The sequence below is a fragment of the Mirounga leonina genome, unplaced genomic scaffold, assembly GCF_011800145.1.
Source record: "Mirounga leonina isolate KUSES-001 unplaced genomic scaffold, KU_Mleo_1.0 Mir_125, whole genome shotgun sequence".
Classification (NCBI taxonomy): domain Eukaryota; kingdom Metazoa; phylum Chordata; class Mammalia; order Carnivora; family Phocidae; genus Mirounga; species Mirounga leonina.
In genome coordinates, this window is record NW_023270305.1 from 8,128,614 (window position 1) to 8,146,176 (window position 17,563).

General features: G+C 37.3%; 1 protein-coding gene across 1 annotated transcript in view; it reads right to left on the reverse strand.

Moving 5' to 3' along the window:
• The window catches only part of WDR35 (WD repeat domain 35), a 59,475-nt gene that overhangs the window by 25,091 nt on the left and 16,821 nt on the right, over positions 1-17,563 (reverse strand). The window contains exons 10-12 of the mRNA XM_035000645.1: positions 16,212-16,397; positions 10,439-10,499; positions 2,550-2,694 (exon numbers count right to left, since the gene is read on the reverse strand). Coding sequence (XP_034856536.1) covers positions 2,550-2,694; positions 10,439-10,499; positions 16,212-16,397 — 392 coding nt within the window. The remainder of the gene's footprint in view (positions 1-2,549; positions 2,695-10,438; positions 10,500-16,211; positions 16,398-17,563) is intronic.

Sequence of the window (17,563 nt, forward strand, 5' to 3'; positions counted from 1 at the left end):
TCAGTCAGTTAAGCATCTGCCTTCAGCTCGGGTCATGATCCCAGGGTCCTGGGCTCGAGTCCCGCATCAGGCTCCTTGCTCAGCAGGGAGCTTGCTTCTCCCTCTGCCTGTTTCTCCCCCTGCTTGGGCTCTCTCTGACAAATGAATAAATAAAAAAATCTTAAAAAAAAAAAAGCATTCTTATGTTCCCTGTGTTGTGAAGATGCACTCTTTTTGGATTTCCTCCATCTGATACCTTCAATATAATACTATTCACACCATAGCATCTCTACTACTTTACTTGTCTCTCACACCAGTTGAGGAGTTTCCTGGAGGCAAAGACCATGTCTCCAGTGCCCAGCACAGTGCCACACACTGTCAGGTGCTCTATGTCTGCTGGAAAAATATTAAAATGAGTGAAGGTGAATAGGGAGGATACATCATAGAGTAGCTATGAGGCCCTCACAAGCTACTTAACCTCTCTGAGCCCCAATTTCTCCATGTGGAGAATAAGGGCAACCTTTTTCAGGGTTTTTTAAGAGGCATAAATAAAATGATGTTTGTAAAGCACATATGCACAGAGCCTGATCATCAAGAAGTCATAGATGGAATACAGTCACAAGAAAATCAAGCCATTTTCTGTCTTTAAAATATCATGAAATTTTATCATTGTTAAATTGAAATCATAATTGTACTTTCATTAATATAATGAGATCAAGTGTTAAACAGCAATGTATTAAATGCAGAAAGAAAATATATTAAAAAAAGAAAATAATAAATTTAGAGGTACCAGGTTTCTGCATTTTAATACATTTCTATTAAGTATATCCAGCTACTATTATTATTCTACTTAGTTATCACAAAATAAAAGTCAAAGGTCAGAATAGGCGGTCTCTCAAGATCATGTGACCATCTTCCCTCTCTTAAAACAAGGAAAGTGCTACAAGAAAGGCCAATCTGAGTAAGCATTTCAGAGCCAGATCAACCTGACTCTATGTCCCATTTCAACTTATCAGCTGGTGACCTTTGGCAAATAAATTAAGCTCCTGTGTCTTAGTTCCCTCTCTGAAACAGGATTAATAAGAGTACTGACTAGGCTTACTGTAGTATCTAGCATATTAGAAGTACTCAATCAGTGATGGCTGTTCTCACCATCATCCACCATATTTTACAGATGAGGAAACTGAGGCCCAGAGAGAACCTGCCCAATCATTAAAACCAGTAAGTGTGTCCCAGACAGAAACAGAGGGAGATGCTGCCATCTTAAGCCAGAATATCTTTAGCTGGCTCTCAGAGGACACTTACTCTATGTAGAGGCTAGACTTTTCAGTTCCAACTTTGTCCTAAGATCTCCCTGCAGACTGTGGTTCCCTTGCTTATTATTGCTACCACTGTCACATGCTGTCCTGAGAGAGGCCAAAGGTTCTTCCTATTTAGACTTTCAGAACTACTAAGAAAACAAGATACCGTATTTTTCAACCATTTGGAGGTTTTTGTTTTGTTTTGTTTTGTTTTGTTTTGTTTTAGAGAGGGAGAAGTGGTGGAGAGGGAGGGAGGGAGAGAGTGAGAGAATTTAAATAGGCTCCATGCCCAACACAGAGCTCAATCTCACAACCCTGAGATCATGACCTAAGCCGTAATCAAGAGTCAGACGCATAACCAACTGAGCCACCCAGGTGTCCCTCAGCTGGTTTGTTTTGGTTTGGTTTGGTTTGGGGTTTTTTTGTTTGTTTGTTTCCATATGAATTCACATATCTAAAATATTTTTACTGGGGACATTTCTCCTATCTTAGTACATGAGTGAGTCTTAAAGGGAAAGGAAGATTGCATTAAGATCTCAAGCATGTGTGAGGGAAGATGCTCTGACATGACCCCTGTTGCCCACTCCCACCAACACAGACCTATGCCCTGATTAAGAATTATTAGCTTGGAACACTCAACAAAATGCCTTCTTTAAAGGCTTAGGGTAACAACAAAAGGGCAAAAAGAGTATCACCAACAGAGACAATATAACTAACAAAACACAGTAAATGCATCTGGACCTTGAAACTTACTACAGGGAATCCCCCCATCCTAGATTCCCTCGAATCCACGGCAAGAAAAAGAAGCCAAGTGACCAGTTCGCCCCACCTGAAGACCTCCTCCCTATCTAAGAACCTGTCTGAGAATCTCTCCTATGGAGACTGATACTAGAATCACCCCCACCCTTCTGGAAACACCTATCCACTAACCCGTAAGAATGAAGCTTTGGTTAGGCATTCACTTGAATAACCATATTTATGCTTTATCCTAATATGGTAAGTACAGATGAGTGAGAACAGCTATTTCCTTATAAAAACACAGATTTCCACTCTATCTCCAAGGGCTTTCTTTAATTACACCACGCTACCTCTCATCTATTTTGATAAATTTAGACAAATAATTTGAAAGGTTTTGAAGTTAATGGAAAAATATTATTTCTAGTAACCAAAACAATCTACAGTTCTCAAGCATGACAATTTATAATTAACTATGTCTAATTTAAATGCGATAGGGTTGAGCTACTAGAAACCATACATCAAAAGACGTACCTTTCTCTCCCTTCTTTCCGAGACCGCGTGATCTGATTAATTTCCAATGCTGTGAGCTTCTTTGCCACACGATACTGCCAGGTATAAAATGCTTCTTTTGAAGCCGCTACCACATGCGTTTTGGTCATTGCAACGAATAACGGTACTATTAAAAAGAGCGTTAAGACAGTTAGGTTACAGTTACACAGAAACGCAGAATGTTTGTGCTGCAAAGGAATTCAGTGAGCACTGCATTCGACTCCTCATTGCAGACAATATACCTCACACACAGTCTCTAAAATCAAAAAAGAATCAAAAGCTTGTAGAACTATACAAAAATGCTACATCAAAATGGATCAAAGACCTAAATGTAAGAGCTAAAACTGTAGAAATCCTAGAAGAAAAAAAAAAACTTAGGAATAAATCTTTGTGACCGTGGATTAGTCAAGAGTTTCTTAGAGATGACACCAAAAGCACAAGCAACAAAACAAAATGGAGATGATAAACTGGACTTCATCAAATTAAAAACATTTGTGCTTCAAAAGACTTTTTCTTTTAAGATTTTACTTATTTGAGAGAGAGGAAGATAGTGAGAGAGGGCATGAGCAGTGGGAAAGGGAGAAGCACGCTCTCCGCAGAGCAGGAAACACCAACGTGGGGCTCGATCCCAAGACCCTGAGATCATGACCTGAGGCGGAAGGCAGATGCTTAACCAACTGAGCCACCCAGGCGCCCCAACATTTGTGCTTCAAAGGACACCATCAAAAAAGTGAAAAGACAGCCCACAGAAGGAAGTATTTGTAAATCATATATGTGATAAGGAATTGTTTCTAGAATATGTAAAGAGCTCTTAGAATTCAATAATAAAAAGATAAACAGCCCAATTAAAAAATGGGCAAAAGATCTGAACAGACATTTCTCCAATGAAGATATACAAACAGCCAGTAAGCAAAGGAAAAGATGTTCAACAGTATTAGCCATCAAGCAAATGCAAATCAAAACCACAATGAGATACTACTTCCGTCCCATTTTAATGGCTAAAATCAAAAGGCTAGACAATAATGAGTATTGCCAAGGATGTACAGAAATGGTAAGAAAATAAAGTGGTGCGCCCACTTTGAAAAATAGTTTGGCAGTTTCTCCAAATGTTAAATACAGAGTTACCACAGGCCCCAACAACTCCACTCCTAGGTATATACCCAAGAGAAATGAAAACACTTGTCCACACAAAAGCTCACACACAAATGTTCAGAACAGCATTGTTCATAATAGCCAAAAAGTAGAAATAGCCCAAATGTCCATTAACTGATGAATAAATCAACTCCCACTCCTTCCACCTGTCCCCACTATTATTACTGCTTGTTTTGGGCCTTTATCCTTCCCTCCAATCTCACGTCTTATATTTCCTCATTAATTTAGGAAAGAAAATTCTCCAAAGTTCCTTCCTAATTTCAGAAATATTCTCCTAAACATGTAACTTTTTTTCATCTTTTTCATGTTTTTCTTTTTTTGAAGATTTTATTTATTTGACAGAGAGAGAGAAAGAGAGAGAGCACAAGCAGGGGGCATAGCAGGCTCCCCACTAAGCAGAGAGCCCTACCCAGGGCTTGGTCCCAGGATCCTGGGATCATGACCTGAGCTGAAGGCAGATATTTAACCAACTGGGCCACCCAGGTGCTCCTTTCTGTTCTGTTTCTTAAAGAACATTTAATTAGCTCCTACTGTGTACCCTTTGATGACACAGTCTTATCAAATCTATCTCAAAAATTTTTAAATGGAGGAATAAAGAAGTAAAATAACTTGCCCATGGTCGCAAAACAAACTAAACACCATAAAAGTAAGCACACACATTCACACAAAATATGTAAAAACAAACAAAAAAATCCTTCATAAAAGATCATTTTAGTACCTGTTTTCTAAACTCATGAATAATGAGAATAGTGTAAAACTTATGTTTTATTAACTATTAAGCAAAGTACTCGTACGGCCAGAATAAAGGAATGGTGTCAGTAGTAGCTCTACCATTTAGGGAGCTCTTGCCACAGTCCAAGAAGATATTTAAGGCAGGAAGAGACTTGGAAAGTGGACTAAGAATTAGAAACCAGACGAATGGTGAAATGTTAATTAAGGAGATTACCAACTTTGGGTTTCAAATTCAAGAATTTTTATATGCTAAGTAATTCAGTTAGTTGAATCATACTAAAAAAAAACCTTTTTCATTACAATTGTCAAGATTGTTCTATTCAAAACACATACTATTGTTGAACTCTAGAGGGAGCCAGAAGCCTTTCCTGTAGGGAACAAGCGGTTGAAAGGCAGTCCTGGAGAAGGGGAGCAAAGCCCTGGGGAGTGCGGAGTGGGATGAATGAGCACGCCAGGCCCAGGCTTTCCTCAGCTTTCTCTGACCCCGGCTCTTCACTAAATCCTAAGACCTTTGCTAAATGTTTAGTAAATTCTACCACAGACACATTATCTAATGCCAACTATTATGCCCTTAGTGTGATTTAAAGGAAGCTCACAAACTTTTAAACTACTTTCTAATAATACAATTTTTCTTAAGCATATAAAAGCATTCCTCTATCCACTGTTTACCTACAACTAAATTATATTCATGTTCCTTTTTTTTTTTTTTTAAGATTTTTTATTTATTTGAGAGAGATAGTGACAGAGATAGCAAGAGATAGCACAAGCGGGAAGGAGGGAGAAGCAGGCTCCCGCTGAGCAGGGAGCCTGAAGTGGGACTCAATCCCAGGACCCTGGGATCATGACCTGAGCCCAAGGCAGACATTTAACTGACTGAGCCACCCAGGCGCCCCTGTTCCTTTCTGATACATCCTAAATAATCACAATAACTAATCGTTAGCCTGATTAATTCAAAAGTAAAATGTTAGTGGTTCATGGAAAGAGTCAGACTTTGGGATTAAAGCAACAGGTTCTAGCTTAACTCTGTGGCCTTAGAAAAATCACTTATTCTCTCTGAACCTCAGTTTACTCACTGCAACTGAAGATGATAATAATACCAACCTTATACAGCTGCTTAAAGATTAAAAGAGATAGTAAACATAAAGCATAGTACAGTGCCTGGAATAGAATAAAGGCTTAATAATCACTTCAAAGCCAATATTTATTGAATTTTAAATGTATATATATACCAGGTACATATTGTAATATACTAATTATAATCACATAGTTATATATAATATATAATTGTATTAATATATAATGAAAATACTCCATAGTATCTATTCTCACTCACACAACTACTCCTTGAGGTAGGCATTATTATCCCCATGTAGCAGATGAAGACACAGAAAGATGGAGGAGTTAAATAACTTGCTGAACACACAGCTGGAAAGTGGGAGAAGGTGGGACACAAGCCCAGTTAAACTGGCTCCAGAAGCTGTGTCCTTAACCACTATGGCATCATGCTTCTCATTAAGGGTTAATAAGTATTAGATGTGGTTACTATTATTTTCTTTACTTTTATTACCTACATAGGTTTTTATAATAAAATCACACACAAACCCACCGGTCAATATAAAAAACAAATACAAATGTATCTGAAACATACATTCTTTTGAATCAGTAGGGTAGTAATTTCAGCAAATTCATATAGGTAGATAATCCTACCTACAAAAATTATGCTAGATATTCATTAAAAGATCCAACCCATCCAGGTGGATTCATTCTTAGTTTCCTAGAACTAAACCTCCAGGAAAAAGTTAAGAATCTAAATTTTAACAGATAGAACATTTTAGAAAAAGAACACAACCAGGATAAAAGCACTCCACGCCCTTCTCAACTATTCATTATCTACAAAAAAATTTCAAATATCTAGAATGATTATTGGGAAAAAAATTTTTAAGAAAATGACAGTCTCTTCAACAAATGGTGTTGGGAAAATTGGACAGCCACATGCAGAAGAATGAAACTGGACCACTCTTTTACACCATACACAAAAATAAACTCAAAATGGATGGAATCCATCAGAATCCTAGAGAAGAACACAGGCACCTCTTTGACATCAGCCACAGCAACTTCTTGCTAAACATGTCTCCAAAGGCAAAAGAAACAAAAGCAAAAATGAACTATTGGGACCTCATCAAAATAAAAAGCTTTTGCACAGCAAAGGAAACAGGCAACAAAACTAAAAGCAACCTACAGAATGGGAGAAGATATTTACAAATGACATATCAGTTAAAGGGCTAGTACCCAAGATCCATAAAGACTTACCAAACTCAACACCCAAAAAAACAAATAATCCACTCAAAAAATGGGCAAAAGACATGAACAGACATTTCTCCAAAGAAGACATCCAAATGGCCAACAGACACATGAAAAAATGCTCAACGTCACTTGGCATCAGGGAAATATAAATCAAAACCATAATGAGATACCACCTCACACGGGTCAGAATGGCTAAAATGAACAAGTCAGGAAATGACAGATGTTGGCGGGGATGTGGAGAAAGGGGAACCCTCTTACACTCTTGGTGGGAATGCAAAGTGGTGCAGCCACTCTGGAAAACAGTATGGAGGTTCCTCAAAAAGTTAAAAATAGAGCTATCCTATGACCCAGCAATTGCATTACTAGGTATTTATGCAAAGGATGCAAACATACGGGGCGCTTGGGTGGCTCAGTCGGTTAGGCGTCTGCCTTCGGCTCGGGTCGTGGTCCCAGGGTCCTGGGATCGAGCCCCGCATCGGACTCCCTATTCGGCGGGAAGCCTGCTTCTCCTTCTCCCTCTCCCACTCCCCCTGCTTGTGTTCCCTCTCTCGCTGTGTCTCTCTCTGTCAAATAAATCAATAAAATCTTAAAAAAAAAAAAAAAAGGATGCAAACATAGTGATTTGAAGGGGCAGCCCAGATGTCCATCGACAGATGAATGGATAAAGAAGACGTGGTATATACACACACACACATACACACACACACAATGGAACATTACTCAGCCATCAAAAAGAATGAAATCTTACCATTTGCAATGACAATGGAAGCAACTAGAAGGTATTACGCTAAGCAAAATAAGTCAGTCAGAGAAAAACAAATACCATATGATTTCACTCATATGTGGAATTTAAGAAACAAAACAAATGAACATAGGGAAAGGGAAGGAAAAATAAAATAAGATGAAAATTGAGAGGGAGGCAAAACATAAGAGACGCTGAACTCTAGGAAACAAATTGTGGGTTGCTGGAGGGGAGGTGGGTGGGGGAAGGGATAATTGGGTGATGGGCATTAAGGAGGGCACTTGATATAATGAGCACTGGGTATTACATGCAACTGATGAATCACTAAATTCTACCTCTGAAACTAATAAAAAAAAATTATGCTTCCATTAACTGAACTTTTTAACACTAAGAAGGAGTAGTTACTAGGCAAGCAAGAATATAAAATAACTTAAAACAATCTAGGAACTCACATATAAGTAAAACCTGCTTGTAATATTTTAATGCTGAGGCCTGAAATAAATGTCTACATCTGTAATGTTCCCCTACTTTCCTATTCATTTCTCAGCCCCTTAAAGAGCTGGTAAACTGAAACTGCACTGACATGTTTTCATCAAATTGCCTTTTTCTAGATTATATGGAGGACTCAGTGCATGTGTTAGAGACCATCATTGGAAAGCCACCGACATGCTCTCACCAAAATGGCCAAAGTACAGGCACCTGGTACTTTCAGGCACTTTCCATGCCTCCAATCCTCTGCAAATGCTGTTTTCTCTCCTTAAAAAGTCACCTGAAGAAATACTTATCCTTCGAAATTCAGGTCAAATGAAACTGTCTCTAAGTAGGAAAGATGTCCCTGCTGTCCTTACTCACCAACATCCACTTATCCTAGCACACAGATGGGGGAGCAGTAAGCCAGTGTTCAACTGAGTAACTATATTTCATTATTTGTTTAAATATCCTACAGGAAGTTTCAAAGTCAATTTCTTATAACTCCAGATACCCGGTGCAGGACCTGAAACTCACTGAAGGTTTGCTAAATAAATGAATTATCATTTTCTATTTTCATGATAGAAAATAAATATTTTCCATATGTTCAATAAACATTTGTTATGGGGCAGGCATAGAGTTAGGTAGAGGAGACACAGAAATGAGTAAGACATAGATCTTTAAGAAGCTCAAAATCTTGTGGGGAAGACTAACAAGAACATCGATAATCACAGTGCAGAGTAAAAAGCAGTACTGTGAATAGAAGTGCACCAAAGGTATTTTAAGGAAGCAAAGGAAGAGCACCAAAAACGGGCACCTAACTCCTTCATGTACAGAACAAGAGTCCCACGGACTAAACTTCTATAATAATGTATAAAGTTCTTTAAAAAAGTTCCTATAGAGTTTGTCAGGAGGAAGAGTAGGTAGCACAACAAAAATTACACTTTCCAGAAAAACATCAGTTACATACTTTTTTCATTTTCGCCTCTGGCCCTCATGAAAATTTGGCATACAAACTGAAAAAAGGAATTTTACAGGATATGTATGAAACAAAAATGTTGAGTCCTTGGCTGGGTTTACTGCAGACCAATGAAAGAACTGTTTGTTAAAATTTCAGCCAGCGAGACTGCAAAAAGAAAAAAAAAGTTTCGAGACTCAAAAATACAAATAATCATGCCCTCAAGTATTGGCCATTTTATGAAGGTGAAGGATTGACATCTGGCTTCATGAAAAAAAAAAAAAAAAGACTACCTGTGATTAAAATTACTTTGAGGCTAACCCTATCATCATTATTCTATGTTAAAACTTTTGATATCAAAAGAAAAAGCCTATAAAGACTGACAGAATTCACACCTTAAAGACTATTATGTTTCTAACAGAAGACATTCATGTAACAAGAATCTGTAGTAATTTTAAGTGAAGACTTTTAATAAGGAACACTAACATATACATGTGTGCACATATATAAACATATACCTAAGTAACAATGAACGTAAGACATGAAGCTGAAAAGTTTCACTATATAAAAGTGAGTTACCAAGACCCTGAACAGAGAATATAAAATCCTTGAAGCCAGTAAGTATTTTTCTCATTTGCTTGTATCACCCAAAGAGTTTAGCAAAATATACTTAGAAGACAGACACTAACATCTGATTAAGATTGAACATGAAATCTAAAAAAAAAAATGACAAGCTCTCAGATTCAGAAAATAATTCAATGGGTTTTCAATTTTTGAAATCTAATAACTTTTCTAATACCATATTCAATAAACTACCACACTTAAAAAAAATGTTACTTTTGGAAGTTGCAGTGAAACGGCAACGAAATATTTGGTAATGATTTTTAACAAAAAAACTTAGAGTAAGATGTGCAATTTTTTAATGGCGACTTTCATAGTTGTTAGCTAGAAGAAATGGTAAATCTAAAGTAACAAATGTCTTCTGAAAACAAAAAGGAATTTGTGAAAGCTGTCCCTATTAACTGACTGATTTCATTAGAAAAATCTGGAAAGAGCAAATGCACTTTTACAAGCAGCTAAAGTGTTTTTATGGGAGAGAGGTATTTACAAGCAGTTTATTAATAATAAAAGTGGTTTAACAGCAAAATTCTTTCTACAATCCTCAGTTTATTACATGCTAATCCTTATGCTGCATACCAATTCCTATACAATTATATTTCCCATTGAAAGCAAATGATGGCAGTATAGCATTCATGAGATTACTGTGGCTTTTAGATACAGTAACCTATAATTTATTGTATTAAACAGGATACTTCTAACAGTGAAGTGGAGCATTATTAATAATTTTACCACGACAATAGGCATAAACTGGTGCTAGACTTGGCAAACCAGGAAGAATGGTCATCCTTATCTTGGAGAATACCATTTTAATTAATAATACCATTGTTAGGTTTTTAAATTAGTGTTACAAATAAAGATTGATTAAAAAAGGAATAGACATTAACATTTCCTTACCAATATCAATATACTTGGGATCCAAAGGTGTGCCAATAGAATTACAAAGAACAAGCACAAACTGTGAACAAAAAACAAAGAGTATCAGAGCTCCTGCTTCTTTAAAATAAAGGAAACAATGCTTAAGATATCATGCTTAGGGCGCCTGGGTGGCTCAGTCGGTTGAGCGACTTCCTTCGGCTCAGGTCATGATCCTGGAGTCCCGGGATCGAGTCCCACATCGGGCTCCCTGCTCAGCGGCGAGTCTGCTTCTCCCTCTGACCCTCCCCCCTCTCATGCTCTCGGTCTCCCATTCTCTCTCTCAGATAAATAAATAAAAAAATCTTTAAAAAATTTTTTAAAAAAATTAAAAAAAAAAAAAAGATATCATGCTTAGTATCACGACTGGGAAATAACTGATAAAATTGTTAAGTGCAAAGAATATAATCTACAGCATTAAACATAAAGAAACATGAATTAAAATTAAACCAAGGCTGATTTCTCAATATAATGGAACATAGTGGTTTTTAAGAGGCCACCTAAGAAACGCAAGTACACTGGCTACTTTTCATTATTTACACTTCTAAAACTTCTGATCAGCTGTAACCTCAAAACTCATTTTCATCCTGTGATCAGCTATATAAGAACTAATTTAATTTGTTACCGTTGCACCAAATGTTCCCATCTCGTTCTCCTCCTTTGAAGCAATATAAAAAGGATATGAGAAATTCAGAAAAAAATCAGTTAACTCAGAAAAAAATATAATCCAATCTAGTGAAAAATGACTTACAATGTCCACTAGTTAGCACAAACACAATTACCAATAATTAATATTAAGGAAAATAATCAAGTATAATGCACACTTTACACCATATCATTCTAAAGTGATAATTTAATTTTACTCTGTTACCTTTTCTATTATCTTGTGCTAAGAATACTGTTTTACTTAGATGTTCTCCTGAAAAGAATGATTTCAAATAAACCAATTCTCTATGTACTATTTACATATAGTCTTTCTCTCTTTTTTTCAGCTTAAGTAAAACTTCTTTGATTTCATAAATATAAACTAAATGGATCTTTAGGCACTGTCGGTGGGAATGCAAACTGGTGCAGCCACACTGCTGGAAAACAGTATGGAGGGTCCTCAAAAACTTAAAAATAGAGCCAGCCCATGATCCGGGAATCTACACTACTGAGTACCCAAAAAATACAAAAACACGAATTCAAAGAGATAAATGCACCCTTATGTGTACTGCAGCATTATTTACAACAGCTAAACTATGGAAGCAGCCCAAGTCTCCATCAATAGATGAATGGATAAAGAAGATGTGGTGTATAGATACATGCAATGGAATATTACTCAGCCATCAAAAAGAATGAAATCCTGCCATTTGCAACAACATGGATGGAGCTACTGAGTATAATGCTAAGCGACATAAGTCAGAGAAAGACAAACACCATATGATCTCACTCATATGTGGAACTTAAGAAACAAAACAAATGAGCAAAGAAAAAAAAAGAGAGAGAGAGACAAAGCAAGAAACACACTCTTAACTATAGAGAACAAACTGATGGCTACCGGGGCGTGGGGGGGTGGGGAGGAAATAGGTAAAGGAGATTAAGAGTACACTTATCATAATGAGCACTGAGTCATGTACAGAATTGTTGAGTTACTATATTGTATACCTGAAACTAATATAACACTGTATGTTAATAATACTGGAATTAAAGTTAAAAATTTAGAGGCACCTGGGTGGCTCAGTCAGGTGAGCATCTGACTCGATTTCTGAGTCCTCATGTTCAGGTCATGATCTCAGGGTCCTGGGGTCAAGCCCTGCATCGGGCTTCATGCTGAGAGTAGAGTTGGCTTGAGATTCTCTCCTTCTCCCTCTGCCCTTCCCCCCTTCCCTCGACCCCGCTCACATGCAGGCACACAGGTTTCTCTCTCTCTCTAAAAATAAATAAATAGGGGTGCCTGGGTGGATCAGTCGGTTAAGCAGCTGCCTTCAGCTCAGGTCATGATTCCAGGATCCTGGGATCGAGCCCCACATCGGGATCCTTGCTCTATGGGGAGCCTTCTTCTCCCTCTCCCTCAGCCTGCCTGCCGCTCCCCCCGCTTGTGCTCTCTCTCTCTCACTATCCCTCTCTCTCTCTCTGTCAAATAAATAAAATCTTTAAAAAAATAAAATAAAAATAAATAAAATCTTTTAAAAATAAATACAATTAAAAATTTAAGGAAAAAATGGGGTTTTTTATTCTTATGTTAATCCCCATACATTACATCATTAGTTTTAGATGAAGTGTTCCATGATTCATTGTTTGTGCATAACACCCAGTGCTCCATGCAGAATGTGCCCTCCTCAATACCCACCACCAGGCTAACCCATCCTCCCACCCCCCTCCCCTCTAGAACCCTGTTTGTTTTTCAGACAGGGCTCTGAAAAACAAATAAGGAAAAAATGTTTAAGGAAAATTTTTAAGAAACTAAATGACAAAAATTGTACCGAAATATAATTTATTCTTCTACTACTTAAAATAAGCTGATTTACTGCCACAAAGTACCACAAATAATGTATATTTTTTAATCCACGTGTAATCTACATGCTCAAGGTTAAAGAATGAAGTAGTTCCATAAGACTTATTAAAAATAGAAGTTCCGGGGCGCCTGGGTGGCTCAGTCGGTTAGGCGACTGCCTTCGGCTCAGGTCATGATCCTGGAGTCCCTGGATCGAGTCCCGCATCGGGCTCCCTGCTCAGCGAGGAGTCTGCTTCTCCCTCTGATCCTCCCCCCTCTCATGTGCTCTCTCTCTCTCTCTCAAATAAATAAATAAAATCTTTAAAAAAAAAAAAATAGAAGTTCCCCACTAACTTCCCATTTTCTGCTCCCTGAAGTAACAACTTTCAGCTCCTTTAACTCATCTTTTTGATATTTACCTCCACAAACCTAAATAATGTGTTTATGATGCTACTTCTTGTTTTGTTCTGTTTAGATCTGGGACATTCTCTACTGACTTCCCACTATCACAGATAGGTATGTAACTCTCTTTCAGCCCCCTTCCCAGCCCCCAACACAGGGCACACCCCTATGCCTCCAGCTTCCCACCTACCATTTTGTTAGATCAGAATTTTAGGGGTTAATATGGTCATTAAGCTCCAAATAAAAGGCTCTTTTTAATTAAAAATCCATTTAACTAAAAAAATCCATTTAAAAAACATCATTTTGACTATGTAAGTGTTATTCATAGCTGATTTTTAAGTATGTCACAATTTATTCTCCTTTCAAGTGCATTTTGCTTTCCCTGTGGTTGGTAATTGTCTTTATTTTTTTCTCTTTGCTAGTTTCTCTGTATTGATTACTAACTTAAGTCCCCAGTTACCTCCCAGGTATGTGTCTCCTCTCAAGGGTTCAACCACATTAAGTGTTCTATTAATTTCATCTTGAGTTTCCTTTGCAGTCATATTACGTGCTGTCATCTGATGACACACTAGGCATGCCACACACTGTCAGCTGGTACCACTCTTCACCATTGCTGTCGGGTTATCCAGTTTCATCTTTCTTGGTCTAGTCCTCATTTTGGTCGGCCATATCCTGAAGTAACTAAGATAAGAAAGCTTGAAGATAAATTTTCGGTGACCTTGTACATCTAAAAATGTCTTTCCCCTACCTTCATTTTATTTTATTTTTTCACACAACACAGGAACCTTTATTCATCCACACCATTCCAGAGAAAGGCAGGCTCACTTTAGTATGCTGTCCTCTTGGGCTTCTGCCAGTTCTCTCTCAACCCATTCTGTTCATCCTGCTTCTTTTTCTCCTCAGCTGCTCTCCTCCTTTCCTCTTCTGCCCGAGGTTTCAGGTAACTTGAGCTTGGCTCCGTAGGCAATGTCGAGGAACAGGCAGAGCAGTGGCCGAGATTGATGAGCAGAGACCTGGACCGGCAACACCATCGTGTCCAAAACCTTCATGCTGGAAGCATAATCTGTCTCCTACCTTCATTGTAATTCATAGTTTGCTTAACATATAGAATTCAAGATGGGAAATCATTTTCCCTCAAAATTTCAAAAGCAATTCTCCAAAGTATTGCTGTTGACAAGTTGAATGCCATGATGACACCTGACCCTATGAAGTCTGTTTTTCTGAAAGCTTATAGGATTTTTCTATCCCCAGTGTTCTGAAAGTTCACAACGATGTGCCTTGATGTGGAAATATTTCCATTCACTGAGCTAGGCACTTTCAATCTAGAAAGTCAAGGGAAATTTTCTTGAATATTTTCTTCAGAATTACTCTCTTCCACTTTGCCTGTTCACTGAACTTCCAGGTCTGGTCCTTTGATTTTCTTATCTATTCACTCCTGTTTTCCATTTCCTTGTCTTTTTGTTCTGCTTTACAGGAGTTTTCCTTCATTTTATCTTCTAACCCCTCTGCCAAATTTTTCATTGCTGTTATCATATTTGTAATTTCCAAAAACTTCCTTTTCTATAGCATTCCTTCCTTCTTTTATGGATGTAGTATCTCTTAACTCTAGGAAGATAATTTGAAATTATTCTGCATTGTTCTTCTCCCTGCATAGTCTCTGCTTCCTCCCAATTCTTTTCTCCTTGTGTTTATTTTTTTGTGTCTGTTAAATAAGATGCTTTTCTCAAATGTCTGACAATCCTTGTCTATCTGCTTCTATTTAAGAGTATGACACTAAAAAGCTGTTTGGAATCTATTTGTTTATGAGTGAGCCCCATGACTCTGGTCTTCACAGTAAGGTGATGGGGCAGGGAGCTTTCCTTGGTGACTCCCCACAGGAGTAACTTTAAGAGGTCTTTTCTCTTGAACTGGTCAGATTCTTCAGGCAGGACTCTTTATATGTTTTGTTTTTAATTTTCTCCTTCTTGCATAATCTCTATTACTTCCAAATTGTTTTTCCATTCGTTTCTTTCTCCTACCAGGTACCATTAAGTCCTGTGTCTCTTCAGGATTCTGGGATGAAAACTGGTTTCTTCTTTGCTTTCTCCATTGATGACTTAGGATTCAGCTTTCCTAGGTCTGCTAAGGTAATTACCACTAATCCACCTACTCTTTAACCTCTAAAACTATGTTGCCATTTCCTCTCCCTTTCTGGTCCCTATGGGCTTATGACTTTTTAAAAAATACCTTTATTGTTGTTTTGTGAGTTTCAGGAGAGAACAGGGCCAAAGGTGGCTGTTCAAATGGCCACCTTAAACTAAAAATTCTATACTTTTTAACGGGCTAAAATAATTTATAACCCAGCCAAAGACAATGGTAATCCTTTTTAAAAAAAAATTTATAAGCTTCTGCAAATATTTAAATTGTTAGCATACTTTTTAGAAAGGCATTATTTACATTATTTATTTTACCCTGTGAGACATTGATTTTTAAAGCAATGTAATTCCAAATAAAAGTATATTTCTCAGTGCCAAAGCTACCCAAAGTGTTATAATGGTCATCATTACATAATTTCTTGAGCGTTTATACTAGACATCTGGATATTCATTTTTCCTTGTGGAATTTTAACTTGGAAAAGGAGTATGGCATTTTAAATATATTTCAGAGACAAAAAGCTTCCGTACTGACCTGGTCAATATGAAATGCTAATGGATTAGCTGATAGGAGAAAAAAAACAGGGGACAGAGAACCAATGGAGTCACATAATTTTCTAAAACAGAGGTCTAGACAGACATGGCCAGTAGACCCAATACTTTGCTGCACCTACCAGTACAGAGGCTATGCTTAAGAAGGTAGAGGTTAACCCATCTTAGCTTTAACATATAAAGGAACACCCACCTGAGGATGATTTTCATCAGCTTTTGTAGCCAAAATGCAGAAATCTCCACAGGTAGTAATAGAAATGAGACTCTTCACATATTTAACATATTTCTCATTGTTTTTCGTATCCCAAAAGATAACACAATACTCTGGACGATCAGGTCTGGTATAAGCATAAACGACAGTATTTGAGCAATAACCCCACTAGGAAGAAAGGAAGGAGCAAAGAACAGGAGGGAAGAAGAGAGGGAGAGAAAGAGAAAAAGAACATTTAACATTGGGAAAGAAAAAAGAAAAAAAAGAAAAATCTTATTATATACTGTAGATATGTGGTTTTTTTGGTGCTGACCAAATATCTTCTTCAGGAATAGAAGACAGAAGGACTGAACATTCAGCTTAATACCTTTTCTCACTGAAATAACAACAACAAAATCTAAAAGCAATACAGTTATCAAACAAAGACTGTACTACAAAAATAAATTTAACTTTCCTCATTTTCATTTGTAAGATTTAAGCTTCAGTGGTGAAAATTTCAGATTTTTCAATAGTCATTACCAGCTGCATGGGGGGACAACAGAAGAGTGATCCCCACCAAAAGTTTATACCAAAACCTAATGATGTAATGTATGGTGATTAACATAACATAATAATAAAAAATAAATAAATACAAGTTTATATTCTGGGTCCCCAAGCCAAAATTCAAAAACAGATGCTTTGCCTTTTTTCCCCATCCACATTTTCTACATTTGTTTTTACCAAAGTAACATGTGCACATAGTTTAGAGTCAAATAATTCTATGTGGCTTCTTTAAAACAAAAATAAAATGCAGATCCCACTGACTAATTTCCTCCCAGGGGCAGCCATTTACAACTCTGAGCTTTGACTGTTTTGTTATTTACCTCCATATCACTTATGTATGAGATAGTGGAACTTAAAGAACTTAATGGAACCTCTTTCTCTTGAGCTAACTCCCCTAATATATTCATGTGTAATTTTTAATAAATCAGTATTCGGAGTTGATATTATTATGACTGTGTTTACTATCCAAAACTAAGGCATATTTACTTTTTATACTATGATTACTTTTTAAAATAAACTTTTTAAAATAATTTTAGATTTATAGGGGCGCCTGGGTGGCTCAGTAGTTAAGTGTCTGCCTTCGGCTCAGGTCATGATCCCAGGGTCCTGGGATCGAGCCCCGCATTGGGCTCCCTGCTCGGCGGGAAGCCTGCTTCTCCCTCTCCCACTCCCCTCGCTTGTGTTCCTGCTCTTGTTATCTCTCTCTGTCAAATAAATAAATAAAATCTTAAAAAATAAAATAAAATAAAATAATTTTAGATTTATACAAAAGTTACAAGGATGGGGTGCGT